Here is a 17,757-nt window from a genome sequence, read left to right as displayed (position 1 = left end):
TTTCCATTTTTTCTGGTTTATTTATAACAATTTAGAGATTAATGATTTCGCCGGAATCTTAGTTTAATTGCTTTACATTAAACAGCAACCTTTTCGACTTAATTGTACAAATTATATAAAAAAAGAAGTTTTTATAGTTTTCAAATTTTTAAACATAATTGTAGTAAATATAAGAAGATATAGTGGCATTAATAATCGATAGTAGCAAAAAATATCTTTAATCTAAAATAAATCTAACTAATGTTTGATTTATATAAGTGAACATAATCAGTAATCCATTTCAAAAACTTTATAATCAGCGTGTAAAAAAAATGTAAGAGAATGAGCATAATTTTGGTGCGTATTGATAAAGAGTTTAACTTGAGAATGAGAGTCATTTAGGCCCTTTGGAATGATTTTCTAAAGTGTAGAAGGAAAATTGAAAAGTGACAGTTCGGTTGGGCTTCTCAAAAGTAGAAGCAGCTTCGGCGAATGGAAAAATAAGGGTCTGTTACGACTATAGTAACTAAAGAAACTAATTTTTATACAAATAACTCATCGGTTTAAAATTAAAATAACGGTGCGTATGGTAAAAACCCATGTAAATAGAAGTCATGTCAGAAAAACTGAGCAAAATCAATCTGCGTTAAAAAAACCTTAGTGTATTTTCACGCTGAACTAGGAAGCCTCGACAGACCTAGACCCATGTATTAGGGCCGCCGCTTCCGACGCCGGGTCAGCGGCCACCTCGGATTTGAGAGCTTCGGCGGCTTGATGTCGCCTCGGCCTCTTCATCCACGTTGGTTGCGGCTTTACCGCAATAGAATAGTATAATGGGAACCTAATTTTTGTGGAAAAATCTATTTTAATTTTTTGAATTCCAGGTTGGATATAATATATAGAATTTTCTGGGAAATGGCAATTCTGGCGAAAATATTTCAGAGAAATGGTTCATCCTGGTGAAAATTTTTCTGGGAAACCGTTCATTCTGTTAACAAAAACATTCTGAGAAATGGTTCATTCTGGGAAAAAAATCTGGTAAATGGTGCATTCTGGAAAAAAAATTCTGGGGAAGTCGATTTCTGGTGATTTTTCATTTTGGGCAATGGTTTTCGGGAAAATTGAGTACAACCGCTATTGAGATGAAAAAAAAAAATGAAAGTTTCAAGTTGAAATCATGTTTTATTTAGAATATTTTTTTGTCCGGTCATAGACAACAATATGTTGTCCGGTCATAAACAAATCGCATGTTTTTTTAAATTTTCCTAATATTCCGTTTAAACTTCGTTTGAAACTGAAAATTGCATTTTTGTAAATAGCCTATATTTTCCCACCAAGTTGTTCCACATAAAAGGCCTAAGACGATAGTTTTTTAATTGTAATTCATCAAGAGCAAGCACGATAGATTTCAGCCTTCAGTGGGAAACATTTCTCGTCCGGCACTTCTTCCCCAACGACAATCGATACATCACCTACAATTAAAAAAAAAAAACAATTGGAAATTGGACTCCTGAATATTTCTCAACCTAGAACACAAACTTACCTTGAGGACAGGCACTAACGGCAACTATCAAGTTCATTTCGGCGATGAACTCCACGTAATCACCTTTCCTAGCGGGACTTGGCTTGCAAAAATATTGCTGAGTATCTCTCGTAATACCGGTGCACATAAAAATGTTCCAAACGTCATGCACATCATCTTCGGTCAGTCCAAATTCCTTGGCTGCCTCGGTCAGATAACTGTGGCAACTTCCGAACCGGTCCTTTCCAGTTATCAGCTTATAAGTATAATCATCACACCGGGTCCCAATAACGTCATGCAGAGCTCCTCCATCCTTATCGATTCCATAATCGGCCAGCGTATCGCCGACGAAAGTTGCCATCGGTCTCAGGTACGGGAAACAACTCCACATCCGGTCGTACAGTTTCAAGTGAGACGCATGCAGTTGCCTCGTTTTACCGGAAAAGAACCGTTCCTTCGGGTTGTCCGCATTCCACAAGTTCACATCGCCTACTTGGGGACCCTCGCTCACTATGATCCGGCAAAGGTCACCTTTCTGTACTTTGAAGGCATGGGCGGATTTCTTTGGGATTATTAGCTCCTGGATCAACGTTCCGGCCAACGCAGCTTCTCTCCTACGAAGGCACTCTTCCGGTGAAACGGTAGCTGCTTCCGGTTTATTGTAGCAAATCGTTGGCTCGTACTCACGAAATGTGCGTTTCATCGTTGCCTAAATAAGAGCTGTATGCGATTGAGCCAAGCACTCGCGTTTAACTAGCTCTGATAAGGCTGGGCTGATAACTGAAGTGTCCGGCACTCGAGGCAGACTCATTAATGAATCAATTCAAAATATTTATGTTCACATTCGCATGAATTCCTCGAAAAAAAAATGAAGTTAAAATTAGAATAATTTTATACCACACGTCTTATCGGTGAATTAATGATGGATGGAATAAGATTGAAGAAATGATAGGTGTTGTAACCTTTGGTTGAGTCACTATCCAGCACTGTAAAGACTCCCAATTCTTGTCTCAGGGTTGACATTTTGAAAATCAACACTACAAGGAAACGCTAAATGATTAAATGCTACAAAATGGCACTTGTTGACTGATCAGCAATTTGTTGAAATATGGGCACAAATTCTTCCACTTCACGCGTCTGCTTTCGGCCCCTCTTCTTACCTATACCTCCTCCTCGTGTGGCTTAGGATGTGATTTAGCGATTTTGTGAGGTGATTTAGTGAAGATTTCGGAAATATCACGACTTTATGTTTTGCGAGGCAAAACTACCGATATGCTAGGGTGGGGCGGTTAGCCTGTAGTAGTGCGCAGCCTGAAGCCGCAAGTCCTTGTCTCCGGAACTTGCTTTCAGCGGTGTCCCACAGCGCTGATACACTGAACAGTTAATATGGGAAACCTCTTTTATCGACCCTTTACATAAAACTTGACATTTAATATCGATTGCTAATCTCTTGGATATTCCGTGTGTCAATTATCTTTTAAATTCAATGCTGATAATGTCACTATCACTAAAACACGAAACAGGTAACATGAACGACTCGTTTTGCCGATCTCTTACACAAAATTTGATGCTCGAAATCAATTGCTCGTCCCTGAAAATCTGTGTACCAACTTCATTTCAATCCCATGCAAAAATCATCAGACGTTGGAATGGCCTACCTGGAATTTCCTGACCGGGAATTTCCGGGAATAAAAAATTGGGAATTCCCGAATCCTGAGAAACGCTTAAATATTCTGGGGATTCCCGCTAGTTCTAAATTACTAAAAATTTACACGATCTAGGTTGGAAAAATCTGTCTGTCGGTTCCCTAAGGAATTAGGAGAATTAGTCAAGCAAATGGATCCAGATCTGGCATGGGAGGGTATTTGGATACGAGAAATGTTTCAATAATCGTTTGAAGCCCCTTCTTTTTTGAGTGGAGAGAAAGAAAGGTAGGGGGGGGGGCTTCTATACAAGTTTTATTGAATAAATCTATATATTGTCGAGCAAATGGAACCAAACAGACATGGAAATTTATTTGGATGTTGGAAAACGTTCCGTGATTGTTTAAGACTCCTCCCGACTTGCATTGGGCGGGGAGGGGAATCAAATTTGGAGAAAGAGGGTATTCGGGTGAACGAAATAGTTCCCAAGATGGCTTGAAGCCCTTCTCACCTTCCATGTGAGAAACAGAAAGGAGCAGGGGGCTCTAATACAATCTTTTGCCTAACTGGAGATATAATAAAGCATATGGCACTAAATTTTGCATGGGATGATCTTTGGCCACCACAGTTTTTTTTAAGATGTCGAGAATTTGATATGAGATTGTATTTTGATACGAATTATGTTTCTATAATCATTTGGGACCCTTCCCTTCTTCCATTGAGTGAAATGGGAAGAGGAGACAAATGTCTCATACAATCTTGTTGCATATCTTTAGAAAAGTCATACGAAAAAAACCACCTAGTATGGAAGGGTAATTGGGATGGAGAATTGTTTCTATGTTAATTCGGGAAACCTCCAGTAGGGGGAAGAATAAATCGACAACATTTCAAGCAAATGGAACCAAATTTGTCATATGGAAATAATAATTTTAGACTCCTCCTTTTTTCAGTGGGAAGCAAGAATGCGAAAGGGGTGCACACATACGTTTTTTAAACTCGAGAAATGGCTGAGAAAATTTTGAATATAAAGGATTGATGCACAAGAAATGTTTTCTTGATTTTCAAAATAGGGGGACTCTCATAATTCTTGTTTAATGATTTGGAAACTGATCAAGCAAATGGAACCAAATTTGGCATGGGTGAGAAATTTTATACAAGTATAACATTGATCATGGCCGAATTTCGAAACTTATGAATATAAAAATACAGAGTTTTAATTTAACATATTTTTCCTACTTGACTCTCCTGCATTATTGAATGAAGTTGCAGTTGTTTACCGGTAGCACTACGAGTACACACATATTAAGGTAGGATCTCCAAGTGCAATCTAAGTTAGGGTTACCATATCCGAGATATTTGAGATAACACAAGGTAAAAAAAATTGCATTTTTCCTAGGTTCAAACAACTGAGGAGCTGATTTACACTAGTTTTGGGGCGCTGATTTGAAATATGCATTTTTTTTAGCAGCTCTTGTTTTCGAGATATCTTTGGAAAATAGATATAAAATCCATTCGATCAATATGTGAACATTATACAATATAAAAAAGATTTGCAAATCAAAGGTTCTTATTCAATGATCAACCTTTCTCGAAGACCACGAGTTATTTTGACTTCTGAGAAAAAAGTTCTAGAAGTTTCATTTTTGTTAATTTTTCTCGATTCTGCAAAATACGGTAATCTTTTCAATATTTTTAAGAGATTGTAACCCAAATTGAATGCTAGATGTTTCTTAAACCAGAAGTCTTGATCAACAGTCTTAAACAAAATTCCTCAATGAGTTAAAATCTTCAACAACAAATCCTCAAAGACATTTTTCTGCGGTGTCACAAATAGTTGCTATAGTATTTCCTTCAATTTTTTATTAAACTATAGAATTTTTTAAGCGATGATCTCTGTATATTAGGATATATTGACAGTTTTACACGAACACCACCTTAGCAGGAGGCCTCAGCCCTAACCTCAAACCATGGGAGAACAGAATCGATTTTTGAGAAGGGCGCACGATAAACGCGATTTTCCGGTACTAATATTGACAAATTCGCCCTGTGGAAAAACGATACACGGTGTTCGTGTTTTGATTTTTTTGGGCGTTCAGGGGTGCCAAGTGCATTGATATTTGGAAAATGATTATATTTTTAATTGCATTGTTATTGAAAAACCTTTTCATAAGTACTGAGAATTTGCAGTATTCCCGTAGATTTCTAGAAAAAAAATGAAATGCAATTAAATGCGTAGAAATTGATTGCAACATTTATCTGAACGGAATAACAACTGCCTGTATCGCACACTTAAACGATGTAGCGAATTATATGGATTTGTTGAAAATAATCAGAGCATGCAGGAGATTATTTTCAAAGTCAACATAGACGGGCTTAAATTACTTTTTTTGTAACAGTTAATGATTTTGCATTCGTTTAGAAGATAGAAACAAATTTTTAATCTATCAAGCAGTATATGAAAACATATTTCAGATGTTTTAAATTCACTTTGAAAATTCATTAGAAAAATATGGCTTATCTTCATCCATTATGGGACGCCTCATAATGAATTCAAACGTTTAGCTGTTGATATTTAAAAAATTTAATCAAATCAGAAATATTATAATAAGTTTAAATCAAACAAATACTGATTTTAGTAACGCACCTAGCATCACTGGTGAGGCCGCCAGCAAATCAAAGTTTGAGGTTATGGCTGAGGCCAACTTTTCGCCAATACTATCGTCCGTATATACCCTTATACAATACCTAGGCAGAATTTGAATCCTTGATTGGATGGAGGATAATAAATAGATTCGTAAACATTTTTGATTTTTAAGAAAGTTTATTGGTTTGTCAGTAAACAATGATCGATTTTAATAAATTTGAAGGGATTGTAGTGTTTGATGATACATTTTGATCGTCTTTCCCTCAATCATTCACGAACGTCTATCCTCGTATCATTGTTTACAATGTTTGTTATTGATAGGCGATCATGAATGTATCAGAAGAAGATCTGAAGAAATACGAGAACCACATGTTTAAAAAAGCCGTAGCACATGCTAAACAGCCCATTGCGGTTACCTACACAGTAAATTTTTGCCTCGATTCCAGCAAAAAAAAAATGCTGGAAATGTCCAACAATCCAAATTTTTGCTGGGAACCAGCAAACATTCTCTTTTTTACTGATTCTTCCAGCACTTTATCTTCATTGCTGAAAAACCAGCAATCGATTTGTCAAACTCTAATTTGTTTTTGTTCTTGCTAGTTATTTTTCGTTGCGTGCAAAAAGTGTTTGTTTGTTTTTCCTGTGTGAAACGGTGGAGGTATCGAATTTTATTTTTCCTTCTATATTCCTGCGATGAAGTATTTATACCAAAGGTAAATGTTTTGAAGAGATAAAGTATTTAAAAAAAAAAATACTAATACAAATTATTTTTATTTCCGATGGAGCATGATGTCCAAAACTTGCCAAACGTGGCCAACCCACGGAAGATTTTATTTTATTTGGTTTTAAAATTTTAAATAAATGAAGCTCAAGAAAAATAAACAATCAAATTTCTTATTAGAAATATGACTGTCATGAGAGTTTAGTATTGATATTTTAAATTGAAATCAAATTTAGAATCCCAAAATTTTCGGTTGTTTTTTTAAATAAACAAAGCTGATTTCCAGCAATTGAGATAAAATGTTTCCAGCAATTTTGCTGATCGTTTTCAGCAATTCATATTGCTGAAAATGTTGCTAGAAAGCCAGCGGTAATTTGCTGTGTAGTAATGATTTGTACTTCTACACATAGCGAAATATAAGAATCTTCTGGTAACCTCCACAGAGTCTGCGTCCTTCTTTACCACATCATGGTTTGCAGCAGTATTTCAAATACAGAGATAGAACTAGGTTGTAGAAAATCATGATTTTCTTCGATTTGGCAAGAATTTGCAAAAAAAATATGGACACAACCGAAAGGTAGGAAGTTAATAGCTCATAATATATTAATGGAAGCGAAAAGTTATTCCTCAAGCAACCAAAAATCCCTTGGAACAGGTACGAAAAAGCTTACTCAGCCTTATCATTGATCTGAACTGCGTTCAAAGCAGCTCAAAATTAGAGTACTGATTGATACTTTCAAGTTCCATAACAATTCTGAATGACCTGCTATTCAAATTTCAGCGGCTTAAAAAATTCAGCTTCCAAAAAATCGTAAAATGAGCAAAAAAATCTCTCTCTATCTAAATTGCACCCTAGGGCCTAGGCATCAGTTCATATCAGCTTCTCTTAATTCAGATTCCACGCTCAACAAATTCCGGTTTGCCGGGATCTGTTCGATTTGTTTTTCGATTGATTCTTTCCTACATTTCCTACATAGGTATATCGCTTCAGAATGGTCACCCAAGTAATCACATTACTTATTGAAAAATAAACTTACCCAACTTGGGTATCGAATTCCAACCTTCATGGAGACAATCGAGCTCGCTACCACAAAGCCACGCCTAGAATTTGTTTCAACTGAAACTTAAACGCGAAGTGGTGATATGATTTTGTAGCCTACTTGCAGGCGTACCCGCTCAACCAGACAGCCAGCCAGCCAGGAAGAAAGCACCTCAATGCACTTTTGTGACCTAGTAAATCCCGTTTAGAGTACTTTCGTGCACTTTTTGTGATTTAAGCCTCTAATTTCGTGCATACATATAAATCACTTTTGAAACTTTCAAGTTCATCAATGAGTACACTTAAATCACTCGAGGAATTTGGCAGTTGTTCCTCTTTGCCAGCCAATATGTATCTTTCAAAGCCTTCATTCAAGTAAACATGTGACTATTGGTTGCTTGCGCTGGCAAAGGCTTGTTCGATCTGAACTTAAGAGTCTGAACGTACTTCTTCTTGGACTTGATTGAAACTATACGTGAGCTTGCTTCGCTAATACAAGGCAACCAATCTTACATCTTCCGAGGTGCAAAGAATTTAAGAGCTAACTTTGACTAAATTGGGGTTCTGAATCCAAAGATACAAATATTTATTTGAGAAATTGGTGCACTTTTTTAGCAAAACTAAATTATTAAAGCAAATCTTAAAGATGTGTCTATTTTAAAATTTCGCCAATTGACATCTTGATATTTTCAAAAAATTTGCAACTTTGCAGTGTTAATTGTCTCGACTAAGGTAAATCATTAGCTGACGTTAATTAATTATCACTCTATCAATACAACTGTTCTATATTTAGTCTTCTGATCGCTAAAACAAACAGTTTCCAAGACGTGGAAGTTGGAATATTCCGCACACAAACCGGTGACCGGTTGACTTAATTTCGCAATATCTGTCCTGCCAAACGCAATATTTACGCATCGATCAACGGTGCCTTTGTGAAATCTGACACCTACCGGTTGTTACCAACCGTGGCAAAATGTTCTAACAGGAAAACCAAACACAGGTAAGCTTTTGGAAGAAAACAAAAATTTCCCCCGCATGCAGGTACAATATCAATCGGGAGGAACCAGCTTCTGTTTCTATTTCACCTGCATTGAGCCGGCTCGATTCAAAGATCAATTAGCACGCTTGTTAACATCAATTATCACGTGCCGAGCTGTCGCGATCTATCCGGATTGCTAATCAGGAGAACGTGTTCAATCCCGGTTGAAGCGCCGTTTTCAGTGTTTATTTTTGTGACGTTAGTCACAGAAGGCTCTTACCTGATTTTGCATAGATAATTGCTAAAATGTAATCCATGAAATGTATTCCAAGGACAGCATTCAGGGTTCAGGATGTTGACCTTATTTTTTGTATTATGACGAGACATCACTTTCATTTTTAAAAGGGTTGATTGTAAAATTCCAAAGTTGTATCATTAATCATTAATTTCGTTGAAATTGTATCTGTTAAAATAACATGTTTAGTTAATTCATAGCTGAATTTCATCTGTAATTATTAAGTTTTATTAGTGACACTTTACCATCTTTATGATTTAATTGAATGGTCAATGGCATTTCGTAGAATGTATAGTTCTAATAGGAAGAATATCAAATGGAAGTAATGAAAATTATAGACGGATAGATTAGATTAGGAAGCATGAAAGGTGTTGAAAATGAGCCAAGAGCGTGATTTGAGAAAACTTCTTGCCGCACAAGATCATTTGTCCCGCACCGTATCATTGTCTAGAACAGTGGTTTTCAAAGTGGTCCCTACCGCCTTGGGGGCGTTGAAAGCTTCTAGGGGGGCGGTGAGCACAACTATGAAAATTGGGGGGCGTTGGAAGGGTTCAGGGGGGCGGTGAGGTCATTTACAATTTCACATTTTCACAAATAACGTAACATCTTAGAAATGAAATGACAGTAATTACGTTCAAAGCAATGAGACTAAACTTTACTATCTATCAATCGAAAACGATCAGAAGAAGATGATCGTAAGTTACTATCGAAATACCGGTATCTGAACTATTTTTATACCGTGGTTGAATTAAAGGGATTCTTTCGATTGCTTTGATTCAGACGAAAATAAAATACCAGCTGCTTCGTCCCTCAGAATCTGATTTTTATAATATTATTTTAGAAATAAATTTATATTATTTTAGAAATAACTAGAGAGGTAGAGCGATAACCAGAATTGACAATTAGATTTCCAAATCACTATTCGGAAACTTATCTGAGAATAACATTAAGATATCAGAGTTTTACATTCACTTTCAAATTCATAACAATTATTATCAAACACTTTTCTCAATTGTTTGCTTCTTCAAACGTATAAAGGGTGTTAGGATAAAAAAGTAGTCAACTTAAATTCGCCGTATTTTTTTCTAATCACATATTAATAACCTGAACACTCCTCATTTTGTAGGTGTGTATGTGTAGGATGATGCTTCTATTTGGCTTTCGACATTTGGTCTTTAGTTTTCAAAATGGCGTCCAAGCAATAGGAATCAGAATCAGAATCAGAATTTTGTACATGCGTCGTGAAAATCCAAACTACACGCACGCAGAAATAGCAAAATCGTTTAATATGGCAAAATCAACCGTCATCAAAGTAATAAAAGTGTTGACAACTAGGAAGCCGGGATCTTGGGGAAAATTGAATTCCGGGAGCCGCAGTGACGAACAGAAGAGTGGCTAGCACTTTCAAACGAAATCCAATCTCTCCGTTCGAGATGTCGCCAATAATTTGGGAATATCCGAACTTTTAAGAAGGTGAATGCAATGAAAAGCAAAAAAAAAACATCTCATAAGCTGCATACGAGATTGTTGACAAAGTTTGATTGCGTTGTAATGGACGACGAAACACACGCCAAGGCTGACTTCGGACAACTTCCGGGGCAAGAGTTGTATACAGCAACCGGATGTGAAAAGGTAACAGACATTTTCAAGCATATCAAAGTTTGAAAAGAAATATCTCGATTGGGAAGCTATCTGTACCATGGGCCTGAAAAGCGACAAATTTGTTGCAGCCGGGACCGTCAACCAAGAAAATTAACGTAAAAGAGTGCCTTCAAAAGCGTTTGCTGCCTTTCCTGAAGAAACATGACTTATCTGTGCTGTTTGGCCGGATTTGGCATCCTTCCATTATAAAAAAAAAACCACGGAGTGGTATGTCTCTAATAACATTAAGGTTCTGCCCAAGGATAAGACCCTCCTAACAAACCAGAACATCTCCCAATCCAAAAAAACTGTAAGTATCGAGGATCAGTTCAAAGCAAACTGGCGTTCTGCGCCGAAGAAAGTGTATAAGGTGACTGTACAAAATCTGATGGGTGGGGTCAAACGAAAAGCTCGCCAATTTGAAGTAGGTCGACTGGAACCTTAACTAAGTATTTTTTTTCCGTCTTTTATACAGATTGAACTCTAAAAAGAAAGATACTCTGATTTTTTAAACAAACAAAAATAGATTTACAAGTAATTTAGTTTGACTAATTTTTGATTCGAGGATGCTTCAGATGCAAAATGAAAATAATTTAAATTCTGTTGTGTTGTGAGCCTTGTGCTGATCTGAAGTAGGCTAGGAAAAATAAATATTTAAAAGTTATTTTTTCTTCATTTTCTTCTGTCAACAACATTTGTATTGATTTATTTTTTTGTATTGATTTTGGTCGTTTCAACATCTTCATGTCATTCGCAACTTATATCAACGATGAAATTGGCGAACAGTCATTGAAAAACTTATGCGGTCCAACTGTGATCGATGTTTACTCTTGGGCTCGAACTCACGGAAATCGACTCAGGAAGCAACTGACTTGAAAACTGAACTATATCACAAGCCTCTGTATTAATTTAATTGAAAATGACATTTCTAACGAAAAATTTCTTGAAGAGCTTAAAAACTGATGATTGTTAAAGTCTCAGATTACTCAAAATACGTAGGGTAACGGACTTATTTTAGATCGGGTACATATTTTGGACCACCTTGCAGCTTTTTCCATTCATTCTTTCATAAATCATTTTAATCATAAAAATTTTGATAAAATATAGTTGATGTTATTACTTATGATTCTAATCATCTTTAAGATACCATTTAAATAAGCTGATAAGGAATAAAAAATTGCAAATAAAGAGCTCGAAGAACCAAAAAAACATTGTTTTAATCGCAATTTGACCCAAATTTAATTCCTTAGGGACTTATTTTGGATCACCAACATCTCCTGAGTATTAAATAAACTAGCTGTTAATTGTTCATGAACGTAATGAAACGTCCCAACGATATTATTTTCGTTGAACGAAAGTTATTTCATACTAAACTTTGGCGAATTTTTCAGCGAAAAAACAAATCTGGCTTTTAGATGGTTAAAAATGTCGCATAATTCTTGCACACGTAAATCTTTCGTGAATCTATGTTTTCTTCAGAATTGAAGCCAAATCAAATTCACTAAGGTTTTGGAAGACAAAATGCATCAATTGATGTCGCGGAGTTGTTGATGTCAGACTTTCTGAACCATCCCATGCCGTTCGCAAAATATTTATCTGTTAAAACTCTAATTGAATATCCGCTATTCCAGAACTTCCGGTAGAAAAAAAAAACTCTTACTTAAAAATTACATCCATTTTCGGCATTACACCGCTATATCTCACTTTTGGATGAACCGATTTTTCAACATCAAATTTTAGTTTTTTGTTAACCTGATTATTATTTCCATAGAACAAACATACATTTTTCAGTATATCTGAATGACACTAACAACTTTTTTGACATTTTTCGAACTCTCTCTTTGGTTGATGGGTTTTCGGTGTTTGGTCATCGCAATTTCTCGGAAATTATGCATGCGGCCCTCGAGACATGTTTGTCGAAGCTTTACTCAAATTTTATTTATCTACTAGGTATTTTGACTTCAAAAAGTGAACAAGATGTAGGCACACAATTATAATCAAATAAAACGAGTTTGGCTACTTAAAGCCTAAAAATATGAGTCGAAAGTTGGAAGGATACAAATGAACACAGGAATTTCTTAGTTCGATGTTAGCTCATTATTTTTTTGTGTAAGGCAAAGATCAAGTTGTAAATAAGCTAAAAATGCTAAGCAGATTTTTTATTTATATTTATTTATACTATCAAATTAAAAAAAAAAAAATAGCTGTTTTCGAAATTCAAATTAAGTCAAAAATGATAACAAATCCAAAAACACACAATAAATAAGAAAATTGATTTCTAAACCATTTTCGTACTTATTATTATTACACAAACTCAAAAATAGTGAATTTTACTGATAAAATAAATGAAAGTTTTCAAAACAACTCAAAATGACTGTTTCAAATCAATTTTATTTTCGTTAAGTCATTGATAAATTAATCAAAATGGTGTTCCTAATCCTGAACTAGAAATTAGCTTGAAGATAAATTTTAAGCAGTCTAGTTTTTAAATTATAAATGAAAGCTTCGGACATAAATGAATTCTTATGAATTAATATTAAATAGAATAAATAAAATATATTATCAAATTTTGTAAAAAAACTTAATTAACAAATAAATGTCAGATCAGGTTAAAAATTGACCATGTTAATCATTGTTAGAAAAATTTTGTTATTATTTATCATCTCATTTCACATTTCTTTTCTTAGTTTTCAATTGAAGAATTGATTAAAAAATGTAATATCTTGTATTTAAAAAAAATCATGACTATAAGTGTGAATTTACGATTTGGAAAAAAGTTTATTTTGAAGTTAGAAGAATTTATTCAATAGTTGATAATTGAATTTTATTTGATAATAAGAAGAAAATATTTAATTATATTTCAAGAATTCAAGTGATCAAAGTCACAGATAAAACCTTTTTCTATATTTAAATTCTTTCAGTTATTAAAATAAAAGGCTAAAAAATTTAGGAAGTTCAAAATAATAACTTTATGTATTAATAATACATCATATTCAATTACACTGGCAAATTACAGATTGGTAAGCGGCCAATGAGAAACTTAAAGAAAAAGAAAACAAAATTCAAGTTTTGTTGTAAAAATCTGAAGCACAAAGATAATAAATATTAAGTTAAAATTCCGCATTAAAATTTAACTTTTAAGTTGCTCTTTTTCAATCATTTTTCGAACTTTCTAAAGATTAATCAAAAATCATGATCGATTAAAATACATGATTTTATACGATGAAAATAAATAAAACGTTTATAAATTTTCAACCGAAGGTTTTAAAGTTAAAAATTTCAAGCACTGAATATTTGTCGCTTTCAATTGAATTATTTCGTCCTTTAAGGGCTTGTGATATAGCTCAGTTGGCTAGTCTGTTGTCTCCTGAGCCGATGTCCGCGAGTTCGAGCCCAAGAGTAAATATCGATCACAGTTGTACCGGATAAGTTTTTCAATAACGATCCACCAACTGCAACGTTGATATAAGTCGCGAATGCCATAAAGATGGTAAAACGACTATAATTGAAACAAAAAAAAATTTCGTCCTTTAAGGAGAGAAGGTGGAAACTATGGTAAAAATTTAGATTTAAAGGCTTTCCAAGAAGATTATGTTTTCAGAACAAAAAAATCAGAGTAAAAAACCAAAATATAAAAATATTTTAATAAATTTTAAAAATTAGATTTCAAAATTCGATAAATTTATTTGAACATTAAAACAAAATACGAAGATGAAAAAGATAAGTTTTTTAACATTTTAGAAGGATTTTTTAATAAACTCGTCTAACCAGTCCTAAGCTCGATCCAATTTTGACTTTGACAATTTTGCCCAACCTCGCGTTTGGTGTTTATTAGCTTAATTATGTATCAGTTTTAAGTGACATCAGTTATTAATCCCCCTTATTCTGCGCCGCGCGTGAGGTGACGATAGTCGAGTCACCCGATTTCATTAGTCGCTTTAGGTGAGAAACGTCTTTTAGAATGAACTTTTTGAGTTCTTATCCTTATCTAGTAGTCACCGTGAGTGACAAATCGATGCTTGTAGTGACGTTTACAGACGAGAATAGAACTTCTGTCACATCGGCTTCGGAAATAAGGTGATAAGACTCACGTGACTCCGACTCGACTCGACTATCGTCACCTCACGCGCGGCGCAGAATAAGGGGGATTAATAACTGATGAAATAACAAATCTACGTTTAAGAAAAAAAAATCAATTTAATTTTGATTGTTATACCTATTTTTCAATTAAGAAATAATATTTCAAAGTTGATAATGCATGATCTAAAAAAATTAAATTCCACAGTATTTTTTTCAATTAAAAAAGGATATTGTCAAAAGTATTTCAGATACAACTGAATTAAGTTTAAAAAAATTTAATCCATTTAGCAAAATTGTTCAAACTTGCAATATGATTCTGTTTTTGCTTTAAAACATCTAAAATTTAACTTGGAAATGTAAACAAATAGAAAACCTCTATAACTTTTTTCGCAGAACTCAAAATAACTTGAATTTTTGTTTTTTCATTTTAAAATATTTGTTTTGTTTTAAAGTTTTTTCAAAAAAATGCAGAAATTTCTTAAATGATTGTAAAATATTTTCAAAAGTGAATTCCACAACAAAAACTGATAGAAAAGTTCCATACTTAGATCAAGGGCACCTAAATCAATCAAAATTTAAATTAATTTAAATTTAAATTTTTTGCACCTCGAAGTATGTAAATTTTGTGGCAATGTGCAATTTATCAGAACGTTTTTGAGTGTGATGTTGAGCATTTAGAAGAACAAGAAACACATAATAATATTGAGACTGGAATTGATTTCTTGAAAAATATTTCATATTAGCACGATTTCTTGTAAATAGAAATTTTTAGTAATGAAGTAGTGAATACTAGGTTTAAGATTTTGTTTTGCTAATTCTGTTGACCATCGTGGGTCATATGATACATGGCTTTCAACTTGTTGATGTAAAAATTAGTTTTCGATGAACTAATTTAGAAGTTAAAATGGTTTGTCACAAATTCTGAATTTGTTTGGTTACACTTCTTAATAAAAACTAATTTTAAAGACGAGGTAGCGTTTTTGTATGTCAAGATTTGAGTTTCAAAACAAAAGATTGATTAAAATGCAAAAATTAGTTTCAATTTATGAACGGCATATATTTATGTAGTGTCATGAAATAGAATTTCTCAGTTATTGAAGACTAATTTCCGCCGGAGGCAAGAAAAAATTTCTGACTTTTTTGTTAACACTTATTGAACACCTTTTAAGATTAAGTAATTTTCCTTTACTACGTTGAAAATTTTACTTGGAAAAATCGCCATGGGGGGGGGGGAGTTAAACCCCTAAACCCCCCCGTTCGCACGGCCTTGGTTCAAACATATTTACGACCCATAGAAAGATCTTCCAAAATTTTCGTTTTTAATAAAAAGGGAAATGAAAAAATGTTTTTTTTTTTAAATTATCAATACTCTCAATAATTTCAAAAGATTAAATTTTTTTGTTATGTACCGGCTGGTACTGTCCATAAAAAAACGGCGATAAATTTCTGTTTTATTCAAACATATGATTTCGTTTTATTATTTCTTTTTAAGTTGTGCTTTTGTCAAATTTTTTTTCGCTTTCAAATATATTAAGCTCTACTAACTATTAATAAATATTATTTTGAGTGCGGCCCGCTCAAAAGATTTCAAATTCAAATTAGCCCGTTGCTTCAAAAGGTTGCTCACCCCTGATTTAAATGAATGTGGGACAAAAGCAAATAGGTCCATATTTGATCAAGTCATATAAATTTTCCTAACAATTCAATTCAAAATAAAATTAAAGCATTTTTTTTAAAAGCTTCGTAGGCTACATGCGGCCCGCAGGCTGCGTGTTGATTATCCCTGGTCTAAGAGATTGAGTATCTGACGTAGTTTTATGGTGGATGGTATTTTGTCGTAATTATTTTGGAAATTGCACGAACAAATACCGTCATGTTGAAGGAAAATTAAGGGAGCTTAAGATTACAATGTGATGACTTTTACCACAAAATAACTACTCATGAACCACTATGCACTCCATCAAAACGGCGATCTTAGTTTTTAACGATCGTCGTCGTCACCCAAGGAGTAAGTAGTAGAAACCAAGATCAGATGTTAATCGGTGTAATGAGGGGAGATGTGGGAGTAGTTCTAGTGCATTCGAATGACATAAGGAAGGAGGAGAGAGAGTGACAGGAGGGATCCCCAATGAGAATGTATTCGACGTCGCCGGTGTTGCACTTTGGGGCGGCCAGAATGGGATGGCGCGAAAACATATATTTTCCAACACTTGAGAACTTGGGTTGGGAGGGTGCTGAAAGGGAGGCGATTTTGATGAGACGCGACGCTCATCGCCCATCGTCGTCGGTTAAAAGCAACAACAACAAAATGCGACGAACGAGACGATTTGGGCAGGGTTCCGTGCAATTTTGAACGTCTCACCCGGTTCAGTTTGATTTCTGTAATCTGTTAAAACGGTTTTTGAGCGATCCGCGTAAGTTCGGTTAATCGGTTTTGTGTAAGCGTAACCAATTTTGTTCAATTTCGGGTGCGAAGTTCGTTTGTCCAGGATTGGGACTAGGGTTGCTTTTGTTAGAGTGTTATTGTTTTTGTTATTCGATTGATTACGAATTCCCAGCTGTCGTGTGACTTATTCAGACAAAGTGACTCCCGATCGATTCCTCGCTAAGCCGAATTTCTAAGTAAGTGTTCCGGTCTTGACATTGACCTTGATCGATGTTGATGATGATCTAAATTAAGGCACTCGCCGATCGTCAATCATCATCATGATGGCGATGACGATGATGACAAAACAATCGACGATGCCTTTCGTCCGTTGCAAATTACTTTCGCACACTCGGATTGGACATGCAAAGTTTGACGACGGAGGACGGCCGTCGATCAGCTTGGCGTATTTGTGGTGAAACAGAATTTGTTCCCGCCTTGGTTGTTTGGACTTGGACGCAGTACAAACAATCGACCGGCTAAATTTAGCCGATCACTACCAGCTTAAACTGTGATAGATTGCTAATGACCGGAGAACGGACCCACAAATTAGTAGAAACCACCCTTGTTGCTCCTTTCCTCAATTGCCCCATCGCACTTTTACCAGTCGACCAAGGGAAAACTAATCAAGAAGCTAGACCGTCTCGGATGATCGATACAAAACAAACATTTCGACCTACACATTTGTTTGTTGATGAATCGAGATGCGGAAATTCAATTGCTTTCTATAAAGAGAAAAACCGGCAAATAACCGCTCATCAAAAGTCTCGAGCGGTTGCATTTTTTTTA

General features: G+C 34.8%; 1 protein-coding gene and 1 long non-coding RNA gene across 3 annotated transcripts in view; one reads left to right on the top strand and one right to left on the bottom strand.

Annotated features, from left to right (window-relative positions):
* Positions 1–1,141: 1,141 nt before the first annotated feature.
* On the bottom strand, positions 1,142–2,396 carry LOC129756866 (uncharacterized). The gene is made up of 2 exons (XM_055753908.1): positions 1,523–2,396; positions 1,142–1,451 (listed from the first exon to the last, which is right to left on the bottom strand). Exons 1-2 carry the CDS (start codon positions 2,202–2,204, stop codon positions 1,366–1,368), a joined length of 768 nt encoding a protein of 255 aa, XP_055609883.1. The 5' UTR covers positions 2,205–2,396; the 3' UTR covers positions 1,142–1,365.
* Positions 2,397–16,862: 14,466 nt separating this feature from the next.
* LOC129756103 (uncharacterized) overlaps positions 16,863–17,757 on the top strand; it is a 52,538-nt gene continuing 51,643 nt past the window's right edge. Inside the window, exon 1 of one of the 2 annotated variants that reach the window (XR_008739393.1) lies at positions 16,863–17,165. This is a non-coding gene — a long non-coding RNA (uncharacterized LOC129756103). The remainder of the gene's footprint in view (positions 17,166–17,757) is intronic. The other variant, XR_008739392.1, reaches the window with a different exon arrangement.

The sequence above is a fragment of the Uranotaenia lowii genome, chromosome 3 (assembly GCF_029784155.1).
Source record: "Uranotaenia lowii strain MFRU-FL chromosome 3, ASM2978415v1, whole genome shotgun sequence".
Classification (NCBI taxonomy): Eukaryota; Metazoa; Arthropoda; class Insecta; order Diptera; family Culicidae; genus Uranotaenia; species Uranotaenia lowii.
Note: the sequence above shows the minus strand (reverse complement) of the source record. Positions and strands in the feature narration are given on the sequence as shown.